General features: G+C 34.8%; 1 protein-coding gene across 5 annotated transcripts in view; it reads left to right on the top strand.

The window, feature by feature from the left end:
- Positions 1-26,343, top strand: part of ARHGAP29 (Rho GTPase activating protein 29) — a 45,640-nt gene extending 19,297 nt beyond the window's left edge. For 2 of the 5 annotated variants that reach the window (XM_087719274.1, XM_087719275.1), the window contains exons 3-24: positions 2,106-2,249; positions 7,037-7,133; positions 7,688-7,760; positions 8,337-8,397; positions 9,248-9,385; positions 9,606-9,670; positions 10,083-10,193; positions 10,304-10,384; positions 11,185-11,370; positions 11,544-11,681; positions 13,647-13,837; positions 15,339-15,529; positions 16,680-16,808; positions 16,910-17,008; positions 17,641-17,804; positions 18,568-18,756; positions 18,849-18,986; positions 20,521-20,753; positions 21,461-21,773; positions 21,868-21,964; positions 22,902-23,012; positions 24,660-26,343. In XM_087719274.1, the coding sequence (XP_087575400.1) occupies positions 2,106-2,249; positions 7,037-7,133; positions 7,688-7,760; positions 8,337-8,397; positions 9,248-9,385; positions 9,606-9,670; positions 10,083-10,193; positions 10,304-10,384; positions 11,185-11,370; positions 11,544-11,681; positions 13,647-13,837; positions 15,339-15,529; positions 16,680-16,808; positions 16,910-17,008; positions 17,641-17,804; positions 18,568-18,756; positions 18,849-18,986; positions 20,521-20,753; positions 21,461-21,773; positions 21,868-21,964; positions 22,902-23,012; positions 24,660-25,543 (3,833 nt within the window). In that variant the 3' untranslated portion in view covers positions 25,544-26,343. The remainder of the gene's footprint in view (positions 1-2,105; positions 2,250-7,036; positions 7,134-7,687; positions 7,761-8,336; positions 8,398-9,247; positions 9,386-9,605; positions 9,671-10,082; positions 10,194-10,303; positions 10,385-11,184; positions 11,371-11,543; positions 11,682-13,646; positions 13,838-15,338; positions 15,530-16,679; positions 16,809-16,909; positions 17,009-17,640; positions 17,805-18,567; positions 18,757-18,848; positions 18,987-20,520; positions 20,754-21,460; positions 21,774-21,867; positions 21,965-22,901; positions 23,013-24,659) is intronic. The other 3 variants (XM_087719276.1, XM_087719278.1, XM_087719277.1) reach the window with 3 other exon arrangements.
- Positions 26,344-27,241: the final 898 nt, after the last annotated feature.

Here is a 27,241-nt window from a genome sequence, read left to right as displayed (position 1 = left end):
CATTCTCAAAGTTTCAACCGAATATCGATTTTGACCTTGCTCCTGAATCATCAGAGCTTCCACTTCATCCTTAATTCTTAATTATGGCCCCAATGTTCTCTGCCGGATTGAGATCTGGCGAATTTCCCGGCCAGACGTCATTGCCCCAAAATTCGACATTGTTTTCCTTTAACAATTGCTGAGTCGCATTTGCATTTCTGAATCGAATTTTCCAGCCATTCTTAAAGCAAATTTAACATTTAATAGCTCATTCAATTCAGTTTTTTATGGGCTTTAAAATGAGGTGTCGTGGAAGTTGTAAACTGCTGTTGATCTTGCTGTGACCCCCTAGGAAAAGGTTATGCCCCGCCCTGTATACCGCTTCATAGGGCTTTCAGCCCTCTCTAAGCGGTTTACAGAGTCAGCATATTGCCCCCAACAACAATCCGGGTCCTCATTTTACCCACCTCGGAAGGATGGAAGGCTGAGTCAACCCTGAGCCGGTGAGATTTGAACAGCCGAACTGCAGAACTGCAGTCAGCTGAAGTAGCCTGCAGTGCTGCATTTAACCACTGCGCCACCTCGGTTCGGCTATAGTAGGATTGCTATTGAAAAAATGTTGGTACCTGTTTGTACTGCTGCCATGTCTTAAATTTAAGCCTAGGAGAGAGTTTAATATGATAATTTTAAAATCCTTCAGTATCCAAGTGAACTATTATTTTATGAAATTAAGTATACATCTGTCTAATTAACCTTTTATTATATGAAATTAAATTGACATATGTGCGCGCTCTTCCTGTTAAACAGTGTGATCATCATTTTGATACTAGATTTTAGATATTTTGACTCCTATCTATAGATTATAAAAACATAGAAAACAATGAGAATATATTTTAGCATCTGCTACATTGTTAGAAATAAAGTTTTAGTAAAACAGATCATATTCTTTCCTGTCTTTTGTGATATGTATATAAATTAGTTACTGATTTACAGTAGGCCATGAGGTGACTTTTAAGATACATCAGAGTGTCAAACCTGCAGCCTCACGTTTTCATCACATGACATCACATGACTTTATCAACCTTCGCTAAAATGGGGGTGGGCATGGCCAGCACATGAAACATGTGGCCCATGGGCTGCAAGTTTGATACCCATAATATACATAGTGGGCTTGCACTCTGTCAGAATTTGGATTGTTTTCAAATGTTCCACTTAACATTAAAGTAGTCCAAGCACTTAAATGAATTGTCCTGTATATTTCAATTTCAGAAGAAGCAAATAGGGAAAAAGAGTAATATTGTTTCTTTCCAGAGCTGAACACCAGGCTTTAGGATCATTTAAAAGTACTTGATTGGCCACTTCTGGAGATAAAATGTTCTGTTTGTTCATACATTTACTTTTATTGACTAACAGCTTGCTGATTTCTTTCTGGTCAAGCTCATATTTTGAGTGCAGCTCTTAGATCACAGAAGGTTGCCTGTTAAAGGAATAAATTAATCTAGGTGAAGAAATAGAAGTCTTTAATTCTCCTTCATTTATTTAAAATAAAAGTGATTCCATTTGAATATATTTTTGCTGAATGATTATAACAAAAAATGCTTTTAATTTGGAGGAGAGAGAAAATCCATAGCGGAACATCTGATATTTCCCAGACTTTCAGAAACTATGGCACATAGTGGATAGACAAGTTTTTTCTTTGCGCACTTTTTGAAGTTTTAACTACATCAGTTGAATAATTAATATAGTTGGAAGAAATATTGTCTGCTCAAGGGGCAATATTTTAATTCTTTCATGGTTTCTCCAGAATACCTGCTTGTGCAGGCAATGGGCATGTTCCATTGCCACATGGGGGCAAGGGTGGCTCTGTGAACATCCATTGAAAATAGTATGGTCATAATTATTGATAGTCTTTCCTGGAAGTTTATTCTCGGTTTTTAAATGCTGTAACTCCTATCATAATACTTTCCTACCATACTTTTCTTTGACAGTCTGAACTAGTTTATACTCTTAAAATAGCTCCTGTAAGCCTTCCATGTGACTAAGCCCAGATAACAAGGGAAATCATATTTGCAGCACTTTATGTGGATACTGCTTATCTATTAAATACTATAAAAATTTCTTTACAGAAAATCAAAACTGTCTCCATCAATTTGTTCATGAACGTTTGGGTGAGGTACTTCGTGTATTAAAGGCAATAATTAACAAACATCCGAATCTTTATTCAGTTGATGTTCTAAGTGCTGCAGGTACAGTCATTGCAAAAGTCAGAGGTAAGAAAAATGATACAATTATTTTATTGTGACTGTAAACTGGGATTGGAAAAAAAATCTTCAAAATATAGCATCAATTAACATAAATTGGGATTCTTTTATCTGTATCTTCCTCAGTAATTAAATGCTTTTAAAAAAAATAATAATGGATTAATTATTGATATTATTGTGCAATTCTGAATTTCCTCAGATACTCATATGGGTATTTCTTTCCATTTGATAATTCAATAATTGGTGTATGTGGGGGGTGGAGATAGCTAAAGTATTTAAGGTATAATATTTTTTGCAGAAATTGAATAACATGATACAGAACAGTATTATTTTCTATTGTGCACATTTAAACTGAAATTTAGGTAAATAATCTTACAAAGGTCATATTAAATATTCATACCTGAATTTAGTTTTTAATCAGTTTTTAATCAGGTTATCACAACCAGTTATCTGAAATGGGGGGTGGCAACTGATGAAACCACCAGATTTTACATATACCTCTCTTCATGGCTCATGCTCTTAATTTTGTTTAATACTTCTGTATTACATTTGAATTGCAAAATATAGCTTTCTGAAAGTTTTGGGAGGAGGTGTGTCTCTTTTTAGTGTACCAATAATTTGGAGATTGCTATAAATCGCTTTGTGAGATTTATATCCTGTCTTTTCCCCCCTAAGCTCAAGGCATCATATACAGCCCTCCTTCTCAGATTTTCCCTTCACAGTAATAACACTGAAACAATTTAGGATGAGAGATAATAACTGGCCCAAAGTCACTGAGTGAACTCTCATGACTGAAAGTAGACTTGATGCTAAGTCTCAGTTCTATTCCCATATGTAATCATTGTGCCACTGGAATAATTCTGCAGCTGACTTTAATGGATCAACTAAATTATGTGTCTAGCTACAATTTTTAATCAATATTATATTAACTTGAAGTATGTCTAACCATATTTGATTCAATAGTATATTAGTAATTTAAATATTTATTATTGATTTGAACAATTACATTAAAAATTACAACTCAACAATACAAACTGATAAAATTTAAAAAAAGGAAGAAGAAGAAGTAGGGTTCCATGGTTTCTCCAATGGGCATTTTCCATTGATACATGTATAAGCTACTATACTCTTATCTGATGCTTATAATTTAGTACAAGGCAGTTCTCAGCTAATAGTGGCAATTGGGGCCAGAATTCCATTTCTAGGTGATGATATCATGTGAATGTGCTGCTTAGTGATGGCAGTTCCAACAGTCCCCATTTAAATTTTTGAAGGAATCATTAAGCAAGAATCTTACATGACTGTGACTTCCTTCTGGCTTTCCCATTGACTTTGGTTGTGGAAAGCCAACAGAGAAGATCACAAATTGTGATCACATGACTGTAAGGGCACCGCAACAGCTGGAACTTTATGGATTTGTCCTTAAAGTACCATTTGTTCAGTGTCATCAAAAATTTGAACAGTTGTTGAATGAGTTGTTGTTAATCAAAAACCATCTATATTGGAAGCTTTACTATTTTTATTTTCTCAAAAATTTAGTATACAGATTTTTTTCTCTCAACAAAGTCTTGACTCACCTTATTAAACTAAACTCCAGTCTTTTGGAGGCAAGCTTTCTGTTTATTAGCTGTCTATATATATATAAAAGCCAAATACCACTCACTTATCACAAAATCTCCAGAACTTTAAAGCCTACAAACTTGAAACTTGGAAATATGTTCCTCTTGGCTTCTAGGTGCTTGCTAAGAAAGGATTTTTCGAAATGACCATCAGATCATTAGTATGCTAAGGAGTTCCACTCCCCGCCCCCATCTGAAAAAAAACCTCTGTTCCAGCTGCCAGTTGCCTCACATTCTGTTACCTCGGTTCAAACTGGCAGACGTCCCACTCCTTCACTCAGGAGCGGTCTGGGGCTCCTTACCGTACTAAACGTTGGTACCTCACCTAAATATCTATGCCTTCCAGCTATGGAACTGCTTCTGGACTCAAGATAGCGGGAGTGATATTCCCCTTATGTGTTTCAATCACCGACCACCACTGAGCCAACAAATTGAACCAGAGTGAACCGGATTTCTCCTGCATTGCCCGATCACATAGTTTCATCGCGAAGCACGGGTATCCCGCTAGTATTATATTATAATAAATTACTCAATATAGACTTTATTGCTTTCATATATTTCTCTGTGACAGCAGAAAATCCATTTATTCCCAGATGAAGATTTGTTGTAAATAACAATCTTTTTGCATTTTATTTATTACTGCAAAATATATGCCATTTCTAGCGACCTTGAGTAATTGCATTGGCTTTAATTGTAATGTTATTACACTAATTATTATTAATTATATTCAATTAATCTTATGATCTTATCCATTATCACAATTTGTGAAAAAATTACTACATTGGGCATTTAATTTATCCCAACATAATTTCATTATTTTGCATGGCTTGCCACAATTAATATTTTCATATCTAAAATAGGTGAAGAAAAAAATAAATACCAGTAGATCACAACTGTTTCAGGAGAGGGAGGGAGAGAGAGGGAGGGAGACAACTCAAGTTACAATTATATTTTATTAGACTACTAAATTATGTTATTATAAATCCAGGGATGATGGTTTCAGTTTTTAATAATAGTCCTTGAACCAAATGTTTACATTAATTTTTCCCATCTCTTATTATGTTGCATGCTGACTTGAAAGAGTCGCTCTATAGAAACTGCCATTTCCAGACATGGAAATCGTATTACTAATTGTTGTCAGTGCTATTGTGTACAGCCAGGATGTCCTGGGGAAAGACTGTTTAAAGCTGATGATAAGTAATATCAGTATGTAATGGTTGAAAGAAGGTTTTAGCGTTCTTTGAGTAGAAGTGTTTTGGAAATAAGGTAGGAGAAATTAATTTATATTTAAATCACTAAGTGCTTATTTTCCAAATCATTAAAATTTAGGCATAGCAAGAAACAAAGACAGACTTGTAAAACAGGAAAAGATTTTGTTTAGTATAGTCGATAGCATTTCCTTGGGGGAACATGGTTCAAAACAGTTCAAATTGTACATTTTTTTTGCTACTGGTATCTTTATTGTATTCCTCCTTATTTGCTCTTTTAATTTCCAGTAATATTTTCAATATACATATATTAAAATATGTATTTATGTTTTGCATACTTAACTTACAGTGTTATTGTGAGCCATTAGATTGTTTTTCACAAATTAACAGTACTGTCCCTTTTACGCCATACAGGATGAGCTAGTGAGGGCCTTTGATTTATGTGAACTTTTAAACTACTTAATGGTTATCAGGCTTTGCATTTCTAATATTTTATTCTGGAAAAAAATGATATATGTAATCTATTTTACAAAACCTATTTAGTATGACTATAAATGCATTGTTAAATTTTAGAATATAGAATGTAGAGGAATTGGTTTTAAATATTTCAATTATTTGTGAAGAGAGTTTTCAGAGCAAAGTTTATATGAGGAAACAAAATTTACATTATGAGCAATGAAGTCTATGTTGAATAGATTATGATAATATATAATATTAGACAGTTAATTTCTATCACCCTACTATGTCTGGTTTATTTAATCCATTGCCTTTGTTTAAATACTTGTCAATAAAATCACATATTTTAAGTGTAGCTAACTTCTAAATAAACTCATTTACATTTTTCTAATTTATTTTCTTTAAAACATTAGGGTTTCATTAGTTTCTTAATAAAATAATGTGTTGTGTAAAAGATGTTAAAGGATATAATGGAAGCTGTTTCTAAATACCAGTGAAATATGAAGATTGAGTAATGGGGAAGATATTTTTGTGAAGGGAAATTATTGAAAGAGGTAATCTTTCAGAGACTGGAACTGATATAGTCTCCCAATTTTCTAAATTTCTGAGTATACTCTGCAAAGCCTTTCAGTCTAAGACTGCTGCAGTTAACCCCCTGCTCCTCTGGTTGAAGTGGATTTAAATTTTTCTGTTCTTCATTTTAGTTATCTTTTGTAGGTTCAGTTTTTCTACAATCCAGGATAATAATGTATGCCCCTGTTTATGATAAAATATAGTTACATCATGCAAACACTTTTCTGCTTAATGAAGAAATAAAAATGTGGCTTATATTACAAACTGATTCAGACAATAAAGAGCAATGATAGACCTTCAGCCAGTTTTTACTCTTTTTGCCAGGATCCTGAATCTAGTTTCCAGAACCTTGAGTGCCAATGAAAGTTGGCAAAGTGATTTTTCAAGGAGTCACTAAAAACCTATTTGTTTTTCTGTATAGTGTGATTGGTCAAAATGATCACATGACATAGGAAACATTAATTAAGCTTAACAAAAAATGCTTATCTTGGTGCCAGTAAATGATCACTGCCATGAACATTTTTTTCAGGAAAGTTGCTAGCCTTCCCTTCTCAGATGTCCCAAATTCCACATGCACACAAGTATTATGTAAGATGGCTCTCTGGAGCTTGAGGAATTGGGAAGTGCTTAATTCCTATCTGGAGACACAATGCCCCTTCCTTCCTTCCTTCCTTCCTTCCTTCCTTCCTTCCTTCCTTCCTTCCTTCCTTCCTTCCTTCCTTCCTCCCTCCCTCCCTCCCTCCCTCCCTCCCTCCCTCCCTCCCTCCCTCCTTCTTTTTTGAAAAGATTATCTACCATGAACTGAATAAAATACTCCCTAGCCCTATTACTTTAGTTTAAATACAACATAGTACTCACTCTATGGCCAGATTTGAGAGCATTACTTAGCTACGAAAATTCAATCTGCTAATTTACAGAGCCTCTTTGTTTTCTCTCTTAGCTGTGAACTTTAAGGAAATTAATGAAGAAAAGAAGCGAGAAGTATTAAGTGAAATATTCTCTTCTATTGACTTACTGGCATTCACTTTTGGCAACGCGTAAGTTTTAAAAAGATATAATTGTGTTTTTTAGACTTTAGACTCTACGTATCTGAACCGCTAATAAGATTCTTCAACCATGTTATTCATTTAATTTGTAATTTTCCTTTCCTAATGCTATTTCTTTTTTTAGGTCTCCTAACATAGGAGGCTTTTCTTGCAATTGAAAAGAAAGTAAATTTTTATACTCTTATACTTGAAGGTCTTTGCTTCAATGTTTCCAGTCTTTTCTTGCAGCTATTCTCCATTAAATTGTTGATTTCTGAAGCATCACTGAAGTCCCACCTGTTTTCTAACAATTGAGAACAGAGCAGACTATATCTAAGCTTTTACCCAAAATTTGAAATTACCTGATGTTCAACAATTTCATTAGTAGAAGTTTTTAGCAGTTAAACGTAATATATATTTTAAAATGCTACCTTTTATAGCTGTGACTATCTTAAAATAGATGCTGATTGTTCCCACATGATATTTGGTCTGAATATTTGTTAGACATTTGTGCCTGTGTGGTATGCCAAAGCATAATTTAATTTTTATTCTGACTCCCATGACAGAGTTTCAGACTTCCTTATGGGAGATGTGGATAATGGCTCAGGACTGGGTCTTCAGGTATCTCGGCAAAGTCAAGTACGTTGATAATATTCTTGAAAGTTTTAGCTTTGTGTAGTGTTTGTTAATATAGATTTCCTTACTATTGATCAAGAACAGTTTAAAACTTAAAAACTGCATAAGAACCCAACTTTTTGTAGAAACTATTGCAGATAATTTGTATAAAACTGGCATTACCTTAGTTCTAAAATATAAATATAAATGCGGGTTATTTTGTTCTTTTTTGAGATATTTTATTGTATTTAACTACAGTAGTTAAGGCACATGAGCTTTGTGGGCTTCTAGTAAGAAATTGAAATGAGTTGTCAGGTCAACTTTGTGATGGATAAAAATCTTTATAGAAAGATGAATGTTGGCTACCATAAGCTCCCTTTGTGCTTAACTGTCTTAACAATATTTGGTAAATGAGCTTAATAAAATTAAAAATATTAATAAGGCCAATTAAATATGATTTATCTATAAATACTAGGTAATGATTTATTGCTTATCTGATTTTGTATCCCCCCCCCCCCCTCTGCCTTGTCAGGTAGCATATAATGTGTTGAAATATTTTTTTTAGCTGATGCTAATAAGTTATGTTTTTTTCTATGCTAGTCTTTTGAAAACCTTTGTACAGATTCTGGAATATCATTACATGAAGGTGTTCAATCAACAGGTGAGCGTTTTTAAATGCATGATAACTTTGTACCCCATTTTTGTAGGTAAATCGTAATACTGGCATTAAAAAGTTATAAACAGATCTTCTACATAAATGCTATATAAAAATACTAATATAAATATTTAAAGGAAAATAATTGGTGTTTTAAAATATCTGTTTTATTATGAATGAAATTCCCTCCCAAATTAAGATTCTGAGTCTACTGGTATTTTGAAGGACCTTAAAAATGTGACTCTTCACCCAACCCTTTGGTGAGGACGACTGATGCCCTTTTCTACACACACACACACACACACACACACACACACACAGAGAACTTTTCTTCCCCATGACTCTCTTTTCTTGTCCTGATTTAGCATTTTTTTCTATTGCTCCTTGTTTTTAAATGCTTTAACAATCATAAATCCATAGTTGAACATATTATTAGGGTTGATTGCACAGTCAAGAGAAGTTTAGACTAGCTTTGGAATTTTTATCCACCTATTGAGTCCTTTCCAAGGATGTCAGATAGGCAGATGTTGTTGTCTGATAGTATAAAAGCTATCATCGAAGGATGTAACCTGTCTCAAGTAAAGCTGCCTTTTGCAATTGGTTACTAATATTATTATGTCTCATCCCAATCTTAAATGTTTATGCTACCATAAGAATGAACCTAAGCTGCTCGTATTATTGTTCTCCTGGTATGCTATTACAAAAATTCCATAGTTTGCTAAGGTATAATTCTGTGAACTTTTAATGTGTTCTATAAGATCCATTTAGTTGTCAACTAAAAAAAGATTGCAGCTGATTTAATGTTCATAGCTAATGTCTAAAATGTGCTTTTTTGTATTTGATGCTTTATTTTCAGGGCACCTTAGTCCTGAAGAAATTGATAGCGCTCTTCTAAGAAATGATAATGGAATCAAATCTGCTCTATCCTATGCTAAAGCATGGTCAAAATATGTAAAGGATATTATTGTATGGGTAGAGAAAAAGATTAATTTGGGTGAGTACCTATTTCTGGCACCTGCAGTCATTCAGAGTCAGGCAGGCATGTAAGTTTTATATTGTCAGAATTGTGCTACCCATTGTGACTTCTAAATTAATAACTATTTGTTAAAATGAATGGGACAAATGCTAGTTCCTGTGCCTGGAAGATTGTAATAAAATAGTATCCAATTAAGATTTAGATTTTTTTTTACTATATCTAGTACTTCTTTCTACAGAAATGGAGTGTGCTAAAAACCTGGCAAAAGTAGCAGAAACCACGAAGACTATTATTTTATCTCAGGTGTGTATTCAATTAAAAAAAGTATTAAATGTATTAGTAAACCATTATTATTTTGATATTCAAAATTAATTGAATTACAAGTTAACTTTATAAGTTCCTAATTATTTGGTAGTTTGTATCTTATCTTGTGTCTTAAAATCTGAATAATTTATTATAAAGTATATCATAACTCAACTATGGTAAGATGCAAATATTTAAACAGATGTGTAAACGTGCAGATATTTAAACAGTAATTGAAGCACTATTTTTTTTTAAAAAACTAAGCATTTTAAAATTAGTTTAAACAGTTACGTAGCAGTTTAATTTGGCATTAAAGCTGTTTAAACAACTTTTCATTTCTATAATTGGAAATCTAAATCTTAACACAATTTTGAAAAAATATTAGCATTACATTATGTGTGTTTGCTTTTAGGACTACATGCCATTCCAGTCAATATTCATAAATGCATTTCAAAATGATATAGAGAACAGTCTGCTTTGGCAGCAGACAGCAGTAGCTCTTCAAACTAATAAATTTTTACAGGTAAATAAAAAAATTTCTGTAAGAAGTATTACTATATGAATTATTCACTGTTATGTGAACTACAAACATATAACTGATAGTTCTTTACTCAGTTCATTTTTCTTATTTAGCCACTGCTGGGGAGAAAAAATGAATTGGATAGGCAAAGAAAAGAGATAAAGGAACTTTGGCAACGAGAACAGAAAAAATTGGTGAGTATCATTGTTTATTATACATCTTGTTTGCTCATTTGAACTTCTGAATTTCCTTCTGAGCTTAAATTGTGATATTGTATAAAAAAGACAAGTCTCATGTAGAGTCCCCCTGGACATGTGATTGTGATATGAGCACTTGGCAACTGTTGTGCATTTACAACGGCTGCAGTGTCCTGCTGTCATAAGAAAACCTTTTGCAACCTTCCCAGCTGCTTCCAACTAGTATAATCAGTGAGGAAGCCAGCAAAAAACGTTGCTAGTCTTGGTCAAATGATGTCTCGATTAATAATTGCAATGATACACTTAAGGACCAATAAAGGTTGTAAAATTGGATGCGATTGTGTGATATGGTTGCAAGTCAAGGATTACCTGTAAGCAATTGCCTACACGCTTCTTTTTCCCTTAATGGTATAAGGATCATAGTTTCTTTTACCATAATCATTATGCTTTAATAAGTAGAAACATGCTAGAGCCGAGGTGGCGCAGTGGTTAAATGCAGCACTGCAGGCTACTGCTAGATCAGCAGTTCAGCGGTTCAAATCTCACCGGCTCAGGGTTGACTCAGCCTTCCATCCTTCCGAGGTGGGTAAAATGAGGACATGGATTGTTGTTGGGGGCAATATGCTGACTCTGTAAACCGCTTAGAGAGGGCTGAAAGCCCTATGAAGCGGTATATAAGTCTACTGCTATTGCTATTGCTTGGAAATTTAAAAAAAATCATATTGATTTAACAGATTAATATTCCACCACAAGGTTTACTTCTTAGTATAAAAGATATTTTTCTTTGGAATGTGCAGCAAGAACTGGAATCAAGCGTAAGGAAAGCAAAACAATTATATCTTCAACGGCAAGAGGAGTATGAGAAGGCAAGATCAACCACTCTTCGTGCTGAGGATGACTATATTTCTTCCAATTGGGGCTTTACAAAAGATACCAGCAAATTAGAAAAGAAACGTAAACTGGAAGAGGAAGCTCTCCAAAAAGTAAAGTATCTTCTTTAAATATGTCACTATTTGACAAATAGACAGATATTTGGCTTTTATCTATTATTTGAATCATATGACTTTTTATTATGGGTTATTTATGGAAGGGGATTAGAGTTAACTGGATGTTTTTTTCTATCAGTACTTATTTCTTTATCTTTCATTTGTTGTAGGCTGAAGAAGCCAATGAACATTTCAAAGCCGGCAAGGCTGAAGTTGAAGAAAAGAGAAGTAATCTAGAAAATTTCAAAAGTGTCATTTTAACACAGCTACGGGAACAAATTTATCAATGTGATCTCACACTAAAAGCTGTAAGAATATATGTCTTAATGTATCTTGAATCTGCAAACCTTTAGTGAATTTTAAAATTGGCAACATTAGATACTTTGCCATAGTGTAACAACCCATGGGCCAGATATGGCCCTGACAGCTAGTAATTTGGCCGTACAAGATCGTAATAAAAATATAAATAATAAAGGAAGTACATTATTTTCATATATTGATTATATTATATATTGTATATGTGGCCCAAAACAGTTCCTCTTCACTCAGTGCAGCTAGGTAAGCCAAAAGATTGGAGACACCTGAGTTAAAGTAAAACTTGAAAAACCTGACTGAAGAGAAGTTGTACAACTTTCATTAGCTAAAAAGCCATACTGTGCTTTTCATGGTAAATTGAGAGCTTCACTAAATCTGTGGCAGCTCTGAATGCTGCAAAATGGATGTGGGTAAGCTATGTTTTTGTGCTCCTGCTAGAGAGAAAACTGCAAATGAAAAAAGCTCCCAGTTCCAGAGCCTCATTTCCTATCTCATTATATCTGATTATCTTTGCCATATTTGCTTCTTTGTGTAACTGCTGTGGCCCACCAGTGGCCAGTGGAGCTGGCAGTGAGGAGGTTGGGGAGGAACATAGGCCAGTCCTGACATCTGGGGAAGGCTCTGATGAGGGTTCTGTGTTGGAGGCTGAGAGGGGGCCAGAGCCGTATGCCAGTTATCAGCTGCCTTCAGAGGCAGACATCAGTGAGGCAGACGAACAGCTGGAGCCTGTTCCCAGTGTGCGCATGCAGAATTGTCAGGTGAAGGGAACAGCTAAAGAACAGGGGTGGACTTGGGAGTAAGGCCATAGGTGGACGATGAATGGCCCCTCCCAGAGGAAATAAAAGAGGAGCGAAAGGGGAGTGGAGTTTGCAGGAGACAATTAGTTTGCTTAATTGGTTCGTGACTCTCTCAGACTCCTTGCCAGATATCAGCCTGCCAGCTGTCCAAACCAGATGAGGTCTGTGACTGTAAATCCTCTCTCGAAAGACTTTGCTGGATGTAAATGAGCAGAATTCACAGTAAATTAATAAAAGGGGTTTTGTCGGGACAAGGAGTTTGCTTCATGCTCTTGGGAAGCCTAGGTCAGAACAGTAACAATGTAGCTTATGCCATAATATTTGATGAGCGTGCCAATGCTTGCTTGTTTTTTTTTAATAACTGGTACTAAGCAAAGGGTCTTATGTTTACCTTTCCTTTAAAACAAGGTTGAGAATCTGAAGATCAACAAGGGTCTAATGTTTATTTTTTCTTTAAACCAATGTTGAGAATTTGAAGATCAACAAGTGGGTGGGTGGGGGTTATTGATGTTTATTTTTATTTCTATACTGTATTTTATTGTTTGCAAGCCATCTAGAGCAGGGGTCCCCAACCTGTGGGTCATGGTCCTCTGCTGTGCCATGACCACCGGGCTGCATGAGTAGCTGGCTGATGTACGTCCCTGCACCTCCCACAAAACCATCCCCTCTTTTCCCCTCTTCTCACTCCAGGCCGCCAACCTAGAAAGCTTGGGGAACTCTGACCTAGAGTCCTTGTGAGCAAGTAGGTAGCTAAATAAAAAAAGTAAATAAAATAGCAATAGCAATAGCAGCTAGGCTTATATACCGCTTCATAGGGCTTTCAGCCCTCTCTAAGCGGTTTACAGAGTCAGCATATCGCCCCCAACAACAATCTGGGTCCTCATTTTACCCACCTTGGAAGGATGGAAGGCTGAGTCAACCCTGAGCCGGTGAGATTTGAAAAGCATGGAAAATGCAGCTGCAGTTTTTACACTTTAGTTTAAAGCTGCTTTGTTTTATAATAGGTTAATTATATAGAAAATGTAGGCTTAGAACTATTTGTAGAGTTTGGTTTTATTTTAATTATGATATATATATGTATCTAATATTTTGTAGTTTCTTTGTATTTTGCTGTTTCTGAAAAGTACTGTGCAGTCTTGAAAAACTTTATCTTCCACATAGGCAACAGTCAACCTTTTCCAGATGCACCATGCCCAAGAAGTGTCTATTCCAGTTGATTACCAACACCTTTGTGAAAGTGCCAAGCTGTATGATCCAGGAAAAATGTTATTTGAATATGTGAAGAATTTGCCAAAATATGATGCTCCTACTGAGTCTGCTTGCTTTGAAACTCAGGCTTCCCAGGTTGAAGGGTGAGATATTAGATATATTCTTCCGTATTTGGCAGTAAATATGAACCAAAAGTTCAACTAAAGAAATAAAATGTAGATAAAGAAATTTTGAATTTAGCAAAATTGTGCATTTGGTTAGGTTTACCAATATATCTGAGTTTTCTTTACCATATTTAAGTACTATCATTGAAGAATAAATTTTAATTATTTATTCTATAATGTTATAGGGAAATGGTTGTTATATAAATAATTTATATAAAAGTCTGGGAATATTTGGATTTCTTGGTTATTACCAGGATTCTTTACAGTTTTGTTTCTTTATTGTAGTTATTTTAAATCACGTTTGTCAGTTTTTTGAAGTTAGAAAAGTCTTCATTTTCCTCTTGTCTATAACCAAATATGCTAAGGCAATTACCACTTTTTTCTCAGTTGGGGGGAGGGAGATAAGTTCATAATTCTCATCAGTGTTAAATACAGAGCCAATATCTGCCAAAAATTTCAAAATCATAACCACTTTAAAAACAAAAGAAGTAATTGAAAATTTAGCATGCTCATTTCAGTGAGAAAATATTGAACTCTGAATGTCAGAGAAACAAAAAATTGGATTGAATTGTTTGATGTCTACTATACGCCTATAGGATCATAGGATTTTGGAGAAAACCCAACATTCTAAACGGGGGCACTTACAGTTGGCTTACACTGCATTTTCATTTTAAACTTTTTATTCATCCATCCATCCATCTATCATCTAATTTTGAAACCAACAATCTGCCTCACATTTTCATTGATAAGCGTGTTTTTTATCCAGAATTCATTAAAGCTTGTAGGATTGTTCTTCTGTTTACGTTATTCTGATCTTTGTATATGAGTCAGCAACCTGAGGGAAGCTGCGTGTATGTCATCACGATGTTAAATTAATAATTTCACATTATTCACGCATTTAAATTTATTTAATACATTTTAATTAATTAACAAAAGAGTTGAGGGAGTGAAGTCATAGTGAGCGGTTTGATTTTGGAGATGAAAGGTCAGGAAATTAAAAGTGGAGTTCTCAGGAGTGCAGGTTTGGAGGAGACCTGCATGTAACACACCTCAGTAAATAAGTGTACTCCTCTGTGAATAGCTGCCCAGCAAGATTGTTTACAGTTACCTAGAACCCATTGGAAAATGTCAGGCTGAAAGAGTGCTTGCTAGCCATTACGATGAAATCTTATAGCATCCCTCACTACAAGTTGGAAGTTGTTTAAATAAATTTATCTGAGATGCCAGAGACCATTTTAGGATTAGTTTGAAGCTAATGGTCCTGAAAAATTGAGCAGAGTTTGTTGTTAGGTTTATTTTATAATCTGGGGATTGAGTCTCTGATTGCCAGGTTGTTAAAAGTCATCAAGGAAAGATTCAGTATTTATGGTTATGTCTCTATAAGCATTTAAAATCTTGAAGAGAAGTGTAAAATGTTGATTTGTTGGGATAAATTAGGAAAACAATGCAATTCCAAATAATAGTTTGTTCCCTTTCACAGAGTTTTTGGTGAACAGTCAAACAATGTTTCTGCATCCCAAGGAAGCATACCTCAGTGCTCAAGAGATTATCCTATTCCGTTACTAGATGATACTACAAGCCCAGCCTATCTTTGCTCTCAAAAAATTGGAGACAAAAGATCTTTGAGTAATACAGATGTTTCTGGTAATACTTCAATTGATCATTTATGTAGTTAAGTAAACAATTTTAACATATCATTGTGATTTGGCCACTAATGTATTTTCTAATGTATTATTTTTATTTTTGTTGTCTGCAACAAAAGATCTTTACATAAGTCAATATATTAAGGGAAATGAAACATAATTAAGACTCATAATTTAATTTTGGGAAGTGAGAATTTTAAACTTTTCAATTCATATTAATATGTCAATAAACCAGAGTGAAATACGAATAGAAACTGAACAATGCCATTCCTCTTCAAAGAAATGAAACAAAGGTCAAACAGTAAATATAGAAAAATGTTGAAATATGTGAAAGTTAATAACATACGGTATATTTTAAATATAATAAATATTAGATATTTAATATTTATCCATTTCAATTTGTTTATTGAGGATAAGTGTGTCATTATAATGTAGAGGCTGTTTTCTTCTAATGATTAGTTGTTCAAGAATTGGTAGCTCATGTTTTCAAGGCCTTTTTATGGGTTTACAGCAGATATGTAATTGGGATCTACCCAGGGGTGGGTTTCTGCCGGTTTGCAACCCACACGCAACGTGTGTGCACACACTGTTCAGTGCAAATTGTTCCGCGCGCATGCTTGAACAATTTACAGTGAACTGCGCATACGCAGTCACTAAAATTCAAAAGGACGGCACCCAAACAGCAGTGAGGGAACCAGTTCGGGGGCATATCAGGCCTGGTTCTGTGACCCAGGCCTGAATTTCACTACCGGTTTGGCAGAACCGGGCAGAACCAGCAGCAACCAACCTCTGGATCTACCTGAATATAGCTATTGGACTTCATGTCAATTAATGTCAACTTTCCTATGAGCAAAATTTGTACAACTAAATTTCTGATTTACTGCTCTGGTTTTACATTCAAATGCTTCTTGGACTACTTTGTTCTGCCATAGTTATGATTCAGGCTATCCCATTGGATGAATACAGCAAAACTGCCACTAGCAGAGCATGCACAACCAAAAGAGTGGCTTGTAAAGAAACACAGATAATGTATAGTTCTTACTGTAGTACAGTGAAGGGTACCTCCAGGTTTGATTTTAAAATGTATACAGTATATAAGCTGTGAGAAGCAGGGTTAAATTTGTTTTATATCTGAAGAACCTGAAGTCACTAAACCTATTTCTCCTTCTCCTTTAAAGGTGTGCGAGGCCCACCACCTTTTAGATCCTGGTCAGTTGGTAATCAAAGTGGGGGAATGTGCAGTGATTCTGAAAGTGCAGGAGGAAGCAGTGAATCACGATCTGTGGATTCTCCATCTGCTAGCCCAGGTACAGATATTATTCTTCAATGCTAGTATTATTGCTGTGATTTAGTGAAGCAAAAGAAATGCAACCAAAGGGCTTAAATTGTCCATTTCTTGGCTGTTTAGTAGGTGACTTTAAAAGACTTCCTCGTACACCATCTATTGGGACCATGTCATCTGCAGATGACCTTGATGAGAGAGAGGCACCTTCACCTTCTGATTGTGGTAATATAATTCCTACGCTGAGTTCATCTTTTGTCCCATTTTGCAGTCCCATTTTTTTTTATTCTTAAACTTTGTTAGAAACAGAAGGGTAGATAGTAAACATGTTTATCTCTTCTAAGCCAACAAATATATTTATTGAGCTGAAAGAGCACATTTCAGTAAGTACAAGAATTCTGCAAAAATGAAGCTTAGCTGTTCTGCTTAAAAGTGTAATACATCTGCTATATATAGAATATATATATATTGATAGAAGCTGGAATTAAATAAGCAGGGTTTTTATTCTTTGGGTTGTTTTGGCTTTGGTGATATGCTTAGTGGATATTTCAAAACCAATAAATAATAATTCAATAAATATACAGAAATGTATGATTTGACTTTTTCAAAAATAGAAATATGAAATTCTGAGCAATTTCTGCCCCCATCATACGATACAATGATAAGGCAACCTTCTCACGCAGAATTGCTTGGGATTAGGATCTCATAGATAGGTAGGTAGATATACATAGTTTTTCTTCACTGAACACATTATATGCATCACTATTAGGCTATCATTTCATAGGATAAATATCTGAAAATATTAGTGTGTATTCCTTGTACTCTGAAAAGCTAACAATAAACCTTTTTATTTTAAGGTTTAAATGACCTAGCAGCTGAAATTGCCAGTACACCTGGACCTTTTCGAAACACACTCCTGTCTAAGGCAGCACAGACACACAAACTTCGGAAGCTGAGGTCGCCATCCAAATGCAGGGAATGTGATAGCCTGGTTGTATTCCATGGAGCAGAATGTGAAGAGGTTGGAAATCCAAACCCCTTTTGGCTTTCTTACAATGGCTTGTGGGCAATAAAAATTACTAGATTCACATCATATAATTTCACACCCTGTATTTTCCATGACTGAGGTGCACTGGAGATGTGAAACTACTATGGGGAACTTGAAGTGCCGGAGAGGATAGTGTCAATTTATCTTACCAGCTTGGCAGTATATTTTCCAAGATAATATAAATGGTTCTCCTTCTCCAGTTATTTATTAGGCTTGACAGAAAGGTTTGTTGGTGAAATATTCATTATGCCTCATGTTTAAGATCTTGCATACTTGAATGGCTGCCTGTCTATTGCATATACTGTATACATTTATTTTTGGAATTTATAGCCTGCCTTTTTGCTCATACAACACTCAAGCAGCTGTTAACTATTCAAAAGCTTTTAAAGTAGTACCAAATTACTGTCAACTAGTTGAAAGAAGCTTAATGCTTTAAATCAGTGTTTTTCAACCACTGTGCCGCGGCACACTAGTGTGCCGTGACATAGTGTAAGGTGTGCCGTGGGAAAAACACTTTATATATAGCAAATATAGGCACAGAGTTAAAAAATTTTAACATTTTCTAATGGTGGTGTGCCTCGTGATTTTTTTCATGAAAAAAGTGTGCCTTTGCACAAAAAAGGTTGAAAAACACTGCTTTAAATAAGTTAAATGAAGTTAGATGATGAGCTGAACAGTAGATGCTATATGCCCTTACCCTGCTTTTAATATCTCATTTTTTTTGCTGTTCTTTTAGTGCTCGCTTTCCTGTCACAAAAAATGTTTGGAGACTTTAGCTATTCAGTGTGGGCATAAGAAGCTTCATGGAAAACTTCATTTGTTTGGGGTAGAATTTACTCAAGTTTCTAAAAATAGTCAAGATGGTATCCCTTTCATCATAAGAAAGTGTACCTCTGAAATTGAAAGCAGAGCCTTAAATATGAAGGTAAAGATTTATACTGGTTTTCAAATGCTTTTCTTCAAAACCATTAAAATTTTGTTTTTACAATTATTTATGATGTTTGTTTCATATTTAAGGGGATATATCGTGTGAATGGCGCCAAATCCAGAGTTGAAAAACTTTGTCAGTCATTTGAAAATGGGAAAGATTTGGTAGAATTATCTGAACTTCATGCTCATGATATAAGTAATGTCCTTAAATTATTTCTTCGCCAGGTAAATAAACATTGTCTTCTTTATTCTTATTTGTATATTAAGAGATTTATTAAGTGGGACATGATTCTTGTGTAGAGTTTTGTGAAAATTCCAGAATTGAGGTGATTGCAGAGAGTTTACCTTTTGACTCTTGCTTGTATTGGAAGGATAGAAAACAATCAAATTATCATTCTTAAAATTAGATTGTTATTGAGTTTTCACTGTTGCTGATTTTGGTCAGGTTAATTAAAATTAGCTATTTTAAGTATGATTAATGTAGAATAAGTGGGTAGGGGAAATTAGCTGGAAAAAAATGGGGAAGATTTAAAAAATGAAAGGGAACAATTTGTTGAACAATAACAAAAACCCAAACACATCTTGCTTTTACTATATCCACTTGGCTTCTGGTGTACCAAAAAATTCTCTAATCATGCTTTAAATAAATGGCTCAAAAAAGCGAAACCTAACCTCTGACAATATACAACTAGAGCTTAGGGCTAATGCTGACAGCGTACTCTTAAAAAAGAATTGCCGTTTTTATTAATACAGCAACTCTATAAATGTGAGTATAATACTAAAATACTATAAAAAGACGTGAATCTTGTGAATAGTGATTACCAATTCACAAGATTAATGTTCACATATCCTAGACTTTCATAATCCCTTACTAGCATTCTCTAAAGCTTGCAGTAGTGTCTGATTGCATATTAGCATGAGTATTTAATGTACGGTTACAAAGTTTCTTTTTCATGAAAACGGAAATATTAAGTCATTGTGCGCTGTGGAACATGTTTACTTTAGTAAACAGCTGATAGGTTCAAATGTGTCATACAAACACAGGCTACAAGTCTGAATGGGAAAATTCATTGCTGTTCATATTTGATATTCCATACCCCTTCCTAAAATTAACCGTCTTTTTAACACTTGAATTGCAGGCTCTCATTTGCCTTTTCCTCTTACTCAGATTGACTCACTTGAGTTCACCTGTATAGTACAGTAGAACCTCTGGTCACGAACACTTCTGACCATGATCAAATCAGGTTTTTTTGTAAATGTCAAATTTCAAAAATTAGGTTCGGGTCATGACCAAATTTATGGAACGAATTATGATCATGACCAGAGGTTCTACTGTACTTCCTTTTCTTCTGAGAAACAGAGATGATTGTTTGTCAAATCACAGTTTAGGTTATAGACTAATATAATGCATGAATCCATTCACCAATATCTAGTCCTATTTAAAATAGTGAAATTGTTCTCTGGTTCTGTAATAAGGCAGATTAATAACTATCTCAGTCAGGTTTTGTTTTTAGAAACTTTTTACAAATAAACCAAATTCGTCATTTAAACAAAGCAAAACTTAAAAACACACATATAAGTGTTATTAAAATCCAAGCTATAAGAAATGAAATCTATCGACAGTGCTACATGAATTTCTTACAATATGCTAGTTATGCAAAATCAAATTCAGAAACTTCCCAGAAAAGGATTGGACAAATGAAAAGGACATAAAGTTAAGATAAAATTTCACATGGATTTCTGGTGTTCTTTCCCTCAGCTCCCTGAACCTTTGATTTTGTCTCGATTTTACAATGAATTCATTGGACTTGCAAAAGAAAGCCAGAATATTAATGGGGAACTTGATATGAAACAGATGAGACCAAAATCAAACAAACAGCAGCCAGTTTGCATTGAATTGAATAGGATCATACTTAAAATTAAAGATCTACTGAGATTGCTACCTACAGCGAACCATAACACTCTGAAGTTTCTTTTAGCTCATCTTTGCAGGTAAGAGCATTCTGGGTCAACCAGCAACTAGTAGTAATGAAAATAATATCCCTTTCTATTGAGTGACTTGTTATATTTACTATATTAAGATCAGTTATAAAGTTCAACACAGATTTTTTTAATTGCTTAAAATTACTATAACTACCCAATGATGACCAGTAAGGCCCAGAGTGACTTTTAGACTCCAAAACAATAAAAACATTTTAAAAAACATAACCAACAAAACTTGGACTAAAACAACCATCATAACAACAGACAGTCACAACACCTTACCTGAGGTCAAAGTTAGGTGTGTAGGTATTTTCAGAACTCCAGGAGAGAAGGCACTGTTTGGTGGTTTGGTTTGGTTTGGTTTGGGGAGGGGGGAGAGGGGCTGTTGTACCCAAAAGGCAGGGAATGGTGGTGGTAGAAACACTTATCTCCTGGAACATATTGGGAAGCCAGAAACAATTGGAGATAGATATCTAGACATTAAGTTTTGATTCATGTTAGTTGGCAATTCAGATAGATGATAGATAGATAGATAGATAGATAGATAGATAGATAGATAGATAGATAGATAGATAGATAATAATGATGATGATAGATAATGATGATGATAGATAGATAGATAGATAGATAGAGAGAGAGAGAGAGAGAGAGAGAGAGAGAGAGAGAGAGAGAGATATTTGTACAAATATTTATGTATTTTCTGTTCTTTTATGCAGAGTTAGTGAACAATCTGAGGAAAATAAAATGTCTGCCCGCAATCTTGGCATTATATTTGGTCCAACTTTGATCAGACCACGTGAGACAGATGCCACACTCTCACTATCTTCGCTTGTGGATTATCCATATCAAGCCCGAATTATAGAACTTCTCATCACTCACTATGAGAAGATCTTTGACACTGTCCAAGAACATTCATCAGCGGCAACTGAATCTGATGAAAATTCTTTTTGTACTAAAAGTATTTTATCAGTGGAAGATAAGCAAACATCTCAAGATAGGAAAGGAGGCTTCTTTGTGGCTGTGAAGGAAGTGAGTTTCTATTGAGGAACAATATAATATTCCAATATATTTGTAGTATTTCATTTAGGAAAAAATATTCTACTCTTATTGTTATTATTGACAGAGTGTCAAGAGGAAGAATTCTACTAAAAGAAGCATATCTTTTGAAGAACCAGATGGTAGCAAACGTTCTCCCTTCCAATCTGATTCTTTAGTGAAAGGTAAGGGTATGTTACAATAGCTAGCAATAGCATTTAGATTTATATATTACTTCATAATGCTTTATAGCCCTCTCTAAGTAGTTTACAGCGTCAACATATTGCCCCCAGCAATCTGAGTCTTCATTTTACTGACAAATACGCCAGGGAGCCAAAACTGTCTCTTAATTTCTGGGGATAAATATTGACGGCCACTGTGAAAGTGAAAAAAACAGTATTAAATATTTTAGGCTTGAAATAATCTTATTTATTTATCAAATGTACTTCCTATTGCAATCATAAATTGATTCTCAATGGTTAATAAAAGACAATATAACAATAAAAATATTACATATTTTATTTTTCAACCTTTATTATGCCTTAATCACTAGACTTAATCACTAGACTAAATTTGCTACCTGGAATCAATACCAAAAGATCATCTGGAAAAACTCCATCTTTAGCCCTTCTGGAAGATGAATTATTTTGGAACCACTTGTGATATAAAAGGCCATTCCAGAGAGTCAACCTGATTGAGGAAAAATAATAGTAGTCCCATTTAGTTAAAGTTAGGGTTAGGGTTAGTCTAGATGAGTAGTGAGGAGGGCATGACACACTGTAATCAAATCATTTTACCTGAAGTAAGGCCACCATTGGCACACCAGCCAAAGCTGGGCAAAGGCACCCCTGGCCATAATCTACCTGTTGATGCAATTGCAACTGCAAATCCAGGAGGAACCCATTGTGGACCTCTTCCTTCAAGGACAATGCAACTCTTTCCAGAGGCAACACAGGGGGGGTACTTCAATGTACATCTGTAGCTCAATCTTAACTGTGTTTCAGTTTGAACCTGCTTTCTACAATTCAGATCCTAACAATCTCCATAGTTGACTTCCACATTATACTAGATTTCTGTGTGCAAATATATAGTAAAGGCTTGCATTGCTGGTTTTTGTCTTAGAATCCACCTGTACTCTTGAAAGAAAACTCAGTCTTGGCAAGCAAAATTCTTCTTCAGAATCTACTCCTGTCTTGGGTTTGGAAAATGACACAGTTCCTATAAAAGAATCAGGTTAGTTTTATTAACTATGGAATATTTATACAGTTATTATTCCTAATTACTGTTGAATTATTCTATGTTTAAAAGCCAAAGCAATTGTTTGTTTAGATTAAATTGGTGCCAGTATTGATGAAAAAATGTCAACTTTTAGGGTGTTCATGTAATTGGAAATCTTTAAAGATTAAAAGGTCACTTGAAACTTGAGTTAACACTTAAAGAATATTTCAGGGTAAAAGTGCATTATAATTAATTCTCAAGTGCTACATCTATAGCTTATTTTTTTGCGTACTGTAGCTACAGTCGATAATATTTTTGACAGATCTGCAACTTAAAATCACATAAATACGTACTTTACTAATAGCTTTTAAAATAACTGTTCTCCATTTGTGTCATATTAGGTTCAGTCTTCGAATTGCAACAGTTCATTTAGTGACTGTTCAAAGTTACAACAGCACTGAGAAAAGTGACTTATGGCCATTTTTCACACTTACAACTGTAGCAGCATCCCCAGGGTCATGTGATCAAAATCCAGATGCTTGGCAACTGAGTTATTTATGACAGTTACAGTGTCCTTGAGTCACGTGATCCCATTTTGCAACCTTCTCACATGCAAAGTCAATGAGGAAGCCTGATTCACTTAACAACCACATTACTAACTTAACAATTTCACTTAACTACTGTGGCAAGAATGGTCATAAAACAGACACAACTCAGAACAGCAAAGATTTTAGGCTCTAATGTGGTCATAAATTGAGGACTACCTGTATTACTGAAACAAAATCTTGTGCATAAATAAAAATAGCTCAAATTTGATTGATTACCTGCCATTAAGTCACAATCTGCCCCGGATTAAATTTGCAAGGTCACTTCACTGACCTTGTTCCTCTAGCAGAATAGGGATTGGCTGGGCAAACAGCACAATTTATGCAGGCTTACAGTCTGCTCGAGAGTGCTTAAACATGATATCCCGGACGAGCCTGAGAGTTCCCTAAGTCTGTAAATGCTGTCTGTTGTTTGTCCTTTTACAATCTGAGTTTTGCCAGCTTAATTATCATATTCAATTTTTCATAATGATGAAATAGATAAAAGTATTGTAGTTCTCTAATATTTATGGTAGGATATTGTACACTGTTCCCAACCAATATAGTGCTAAATTTGAATTATGAGAACATCTTTATGTAGGTAGGGTCCAGTTGTAAGAATCTTTCCTTTGGGTTGTTTTACTATGTTAATTCTGCAATTAGCCTGACTTTCAACTAATGAGAGCTGTCTGTCCAGATATGTTAGGAATTCAACCACTTGAAATTCCCAACAAGTGATTCCATCTGAAGAATGCAAAGTTGGAGAAGCTTAAGTTAAAAAACAAATATAAAATGTTTGTGTTCATTCTACTAGCAAAAACAAATCGGAGGGATGAAATTCCATTATGGGTAGCTTCTTGAAAAACAGTTGAAGGAGTGTTCCTTCCTTCTTAAATTAAGTGGAGGAACATGAATCATAATAAATACAAGAAATATAATGGGATTCTGGAGTTGGCTGATCTGTCTTTCAGGCATAATTGTTATAAAACAAAGTGTAAGAAGAGACATAAAGAAGAAATGTGATTATCTGAAATGTATATACTTTTTGATGACACTCGAAACATTCTTTCCTTTCTAGAAAATAAAGCGACTCCAGTTTCAGATCAAGACAATGGGAAGCATGACTTTGAAACCGATGGTGTTAAAAGTGATCAGTTAATAAGACATAAACGTCATATAACCAAAGTTCAGATGCGCTGTCAAAGGTCCAAGCCATTTTTTCGTCCTGTGAGTTTACCTTTAGGATCGATGCTTCCTTCTTGTACTTTAAATGAACAAAACTTCCAGGATTCAAGTCTGAACCCAGACAAGCTTGGGAAAAGTCTTATTATTGAAGACATTTCTGAGACACAGTCACTTCCCTCTGCTAACGCTGGCTCTAGAATCTCTTGTTATGACCCACAAACTCTGAAAAAGACTTGGGACAAGCAATACAAACAGTATGACATGACGTCAAAAACAGCGAAGATTATGACCAATATCCAGGAAAACCTAACCCAGGAATCTATACATACATGTGCCTTAAACCCACCTGGCAACGTTGTTCATAATTCAGTGAATGCCATACTTCTTTGTAAGCCATGTACAGGACGGATCCCAACTATAAAGCCTGCGGGAGAAGCTCATTGCCCAGCCTCGTCTCCTGTTGGCAGTTTGAAAAAGCCAAGATGTTTCCAGCCGCCAGGAGGAACCTTTTATAGACCATCACCCAACAATAATGCCAAACCAAATGATGAGACTTCTGCGTCCAAACGCTGTGCAGCAATAACCCATAACGACATGCCAGGACTAGGTGTGAATCCTGGCCTTGATCACAGCTTTTTGGATTCCTCCAGCCAACAGCGAAAGCAGCCAAAACCCAATTTTGAAACCGTGTCCCCTACAGATTTGAAGCCCGCTTATCAGAGATTAAGGCCAAAGCGGGTGCAAGAACTGGAACACAGGGAAGCTCATTTTGTGTAAGGCACTCAAAACTTCTGGAGTAGTTTTTTTTTTTTCTTCAGGATTTCACCTTTGTGCCATATTGAAATTATTTTTATAAATATCTGTACAGGCATTTTAAAACAAGCTGTGAAGACTATTGAAGTTAATTTTTTATTGTTATTATTATTATTTCATTTTTCTCGAGAGTATTTAAATGCATTCCAAATGTATGAGCAGCTAATACGAAGTGCACTCAAAAAAACCTTATAATCTACTTCATTTGTTCAATTGTATTTTTTCTCTCATGAAAACCTACTTATGAGTGCAGCAGTGAAAGGAGTCCATATCCAAGAATAAATTGTTTATTAAGACTGCAGAGTATGAATGAAATATAGATACTTAATTTAAGAATAAACCAAAGCTTGAAGCATTGCTCTAAGTGTCTGTATTTAGTTTTTTCTCTACTCTGGACAATTAAATGCTCTCCAGTTCACTGAAACAAACAGTCTCAAGTCACAAACAGAAATACTGGATATGAAAGCATAATTTGACACTAATGGTCAACTTGGCTGAGAAAGTATGCAGCAAACTGTTTGGAGCCGGAATAATAAGTGTCACTTTCCTGTTTTATCTGTTTCCTGTATGATGTTCGATCCAGAAGTAGTTTAAGAGTCTCAGTGTTCACAATGAATTAACAAAGTTTCACCTATGCTGGTTGTGTTCTTCTTTTACTCCCTTTTGTTTCATTTATCCTTTATTCCTGTTTTATGTTACCATATGTACCATATGTAATATTGGCCAGTGACTGAAGTAAAGTATTTTGACAAAGTTATACAATACCCTGTTGTTTATTTATGCATTAACAGATCAACGCCTAAGGAATAATTGTGCTAGGATTTGATGTATTTTAGATGCAGACATAAATGTATAATACTGTTTCGTTTAGATAATGCTGCATTTTTGCCTGGCAACCTGAATAATGCAAATATGAAATATATATCTGATGCAGCAAGGAATATGAATCTGAACATTAAAGTATCAAGCACCAATAGAATTGTGTCTGGAAGGGAAAATGGAATCAATGATTGCTAGTTATATATAAATGGCTAAAAAAACTAGAACAACTGTATACTTTGTAAAATATTTGACTAAAGATGGATAAATGTGGAAATTTTAAGACCTGCAGTGACAGTAGAAAGGCAATAGGTAGTATGGGGTTTGCTGCAATAAATGAATGTTTATAAAAAGAAGCAATCACTATGAATCAGAGAGTGCTTTTGCCCAGTTTGTTACAGAGATGTGAAAGCTGCATCAAAGAAAACTCACTAAATTGAATGCCATGGGAACGAGATCCTTTAGAATTTGGGTGTAATAAAACAAGAGAGGGGTTCAGAATGAACAGGGTTGAATGAAGGTAAAACTCTGTGACCACTACAAAATAAATACATTGACGTTTGGTTATAAAGAAGGGAGGAATGAAAATCAAACTCTAAAATATATGAAATGGAAGATGAAAAAGTAAACCAAGAAAATTGTAATTGGACTATCTTGATGAGATCCTCATAAAGTAGGAGTGAGAAGCTTAAAGAACAAAAGGCAATGGATGGAGGTGTGTTATAGGTGTGTTATAGCAATGACAGGTATGGAGTGGTATAGTGACTGCTGTAATTACATTTGGCTGTATTTTCTTTTCTTTCTTTTTTTTTGGATTACAATTTTTTATCTTTCTTCCTATGG

Source organism: Thamnophis sirtalis, unplaced genomic scaffold, assembly GCF_051295495.1.
Source record: "Thamnophis sirtalis isolate CommonGarterSnake01/CBP01778 unplaced genomic scaffold, rThaSir2_p1.2 scaffold_7, whole genome shotgun sequence".
Taxonomy (NCBI): domain Eukaryota; kingdom Metazoa; phylum Chordata; class Lepidosauria; order Squamata; family Natricidae; genus Thamnophis; species Thamnophis sirtalis.
Note: the sequence above shows the minus strand (reverse complement) of the source record. Positions and strands in the feature narration are given on the sequence as shown.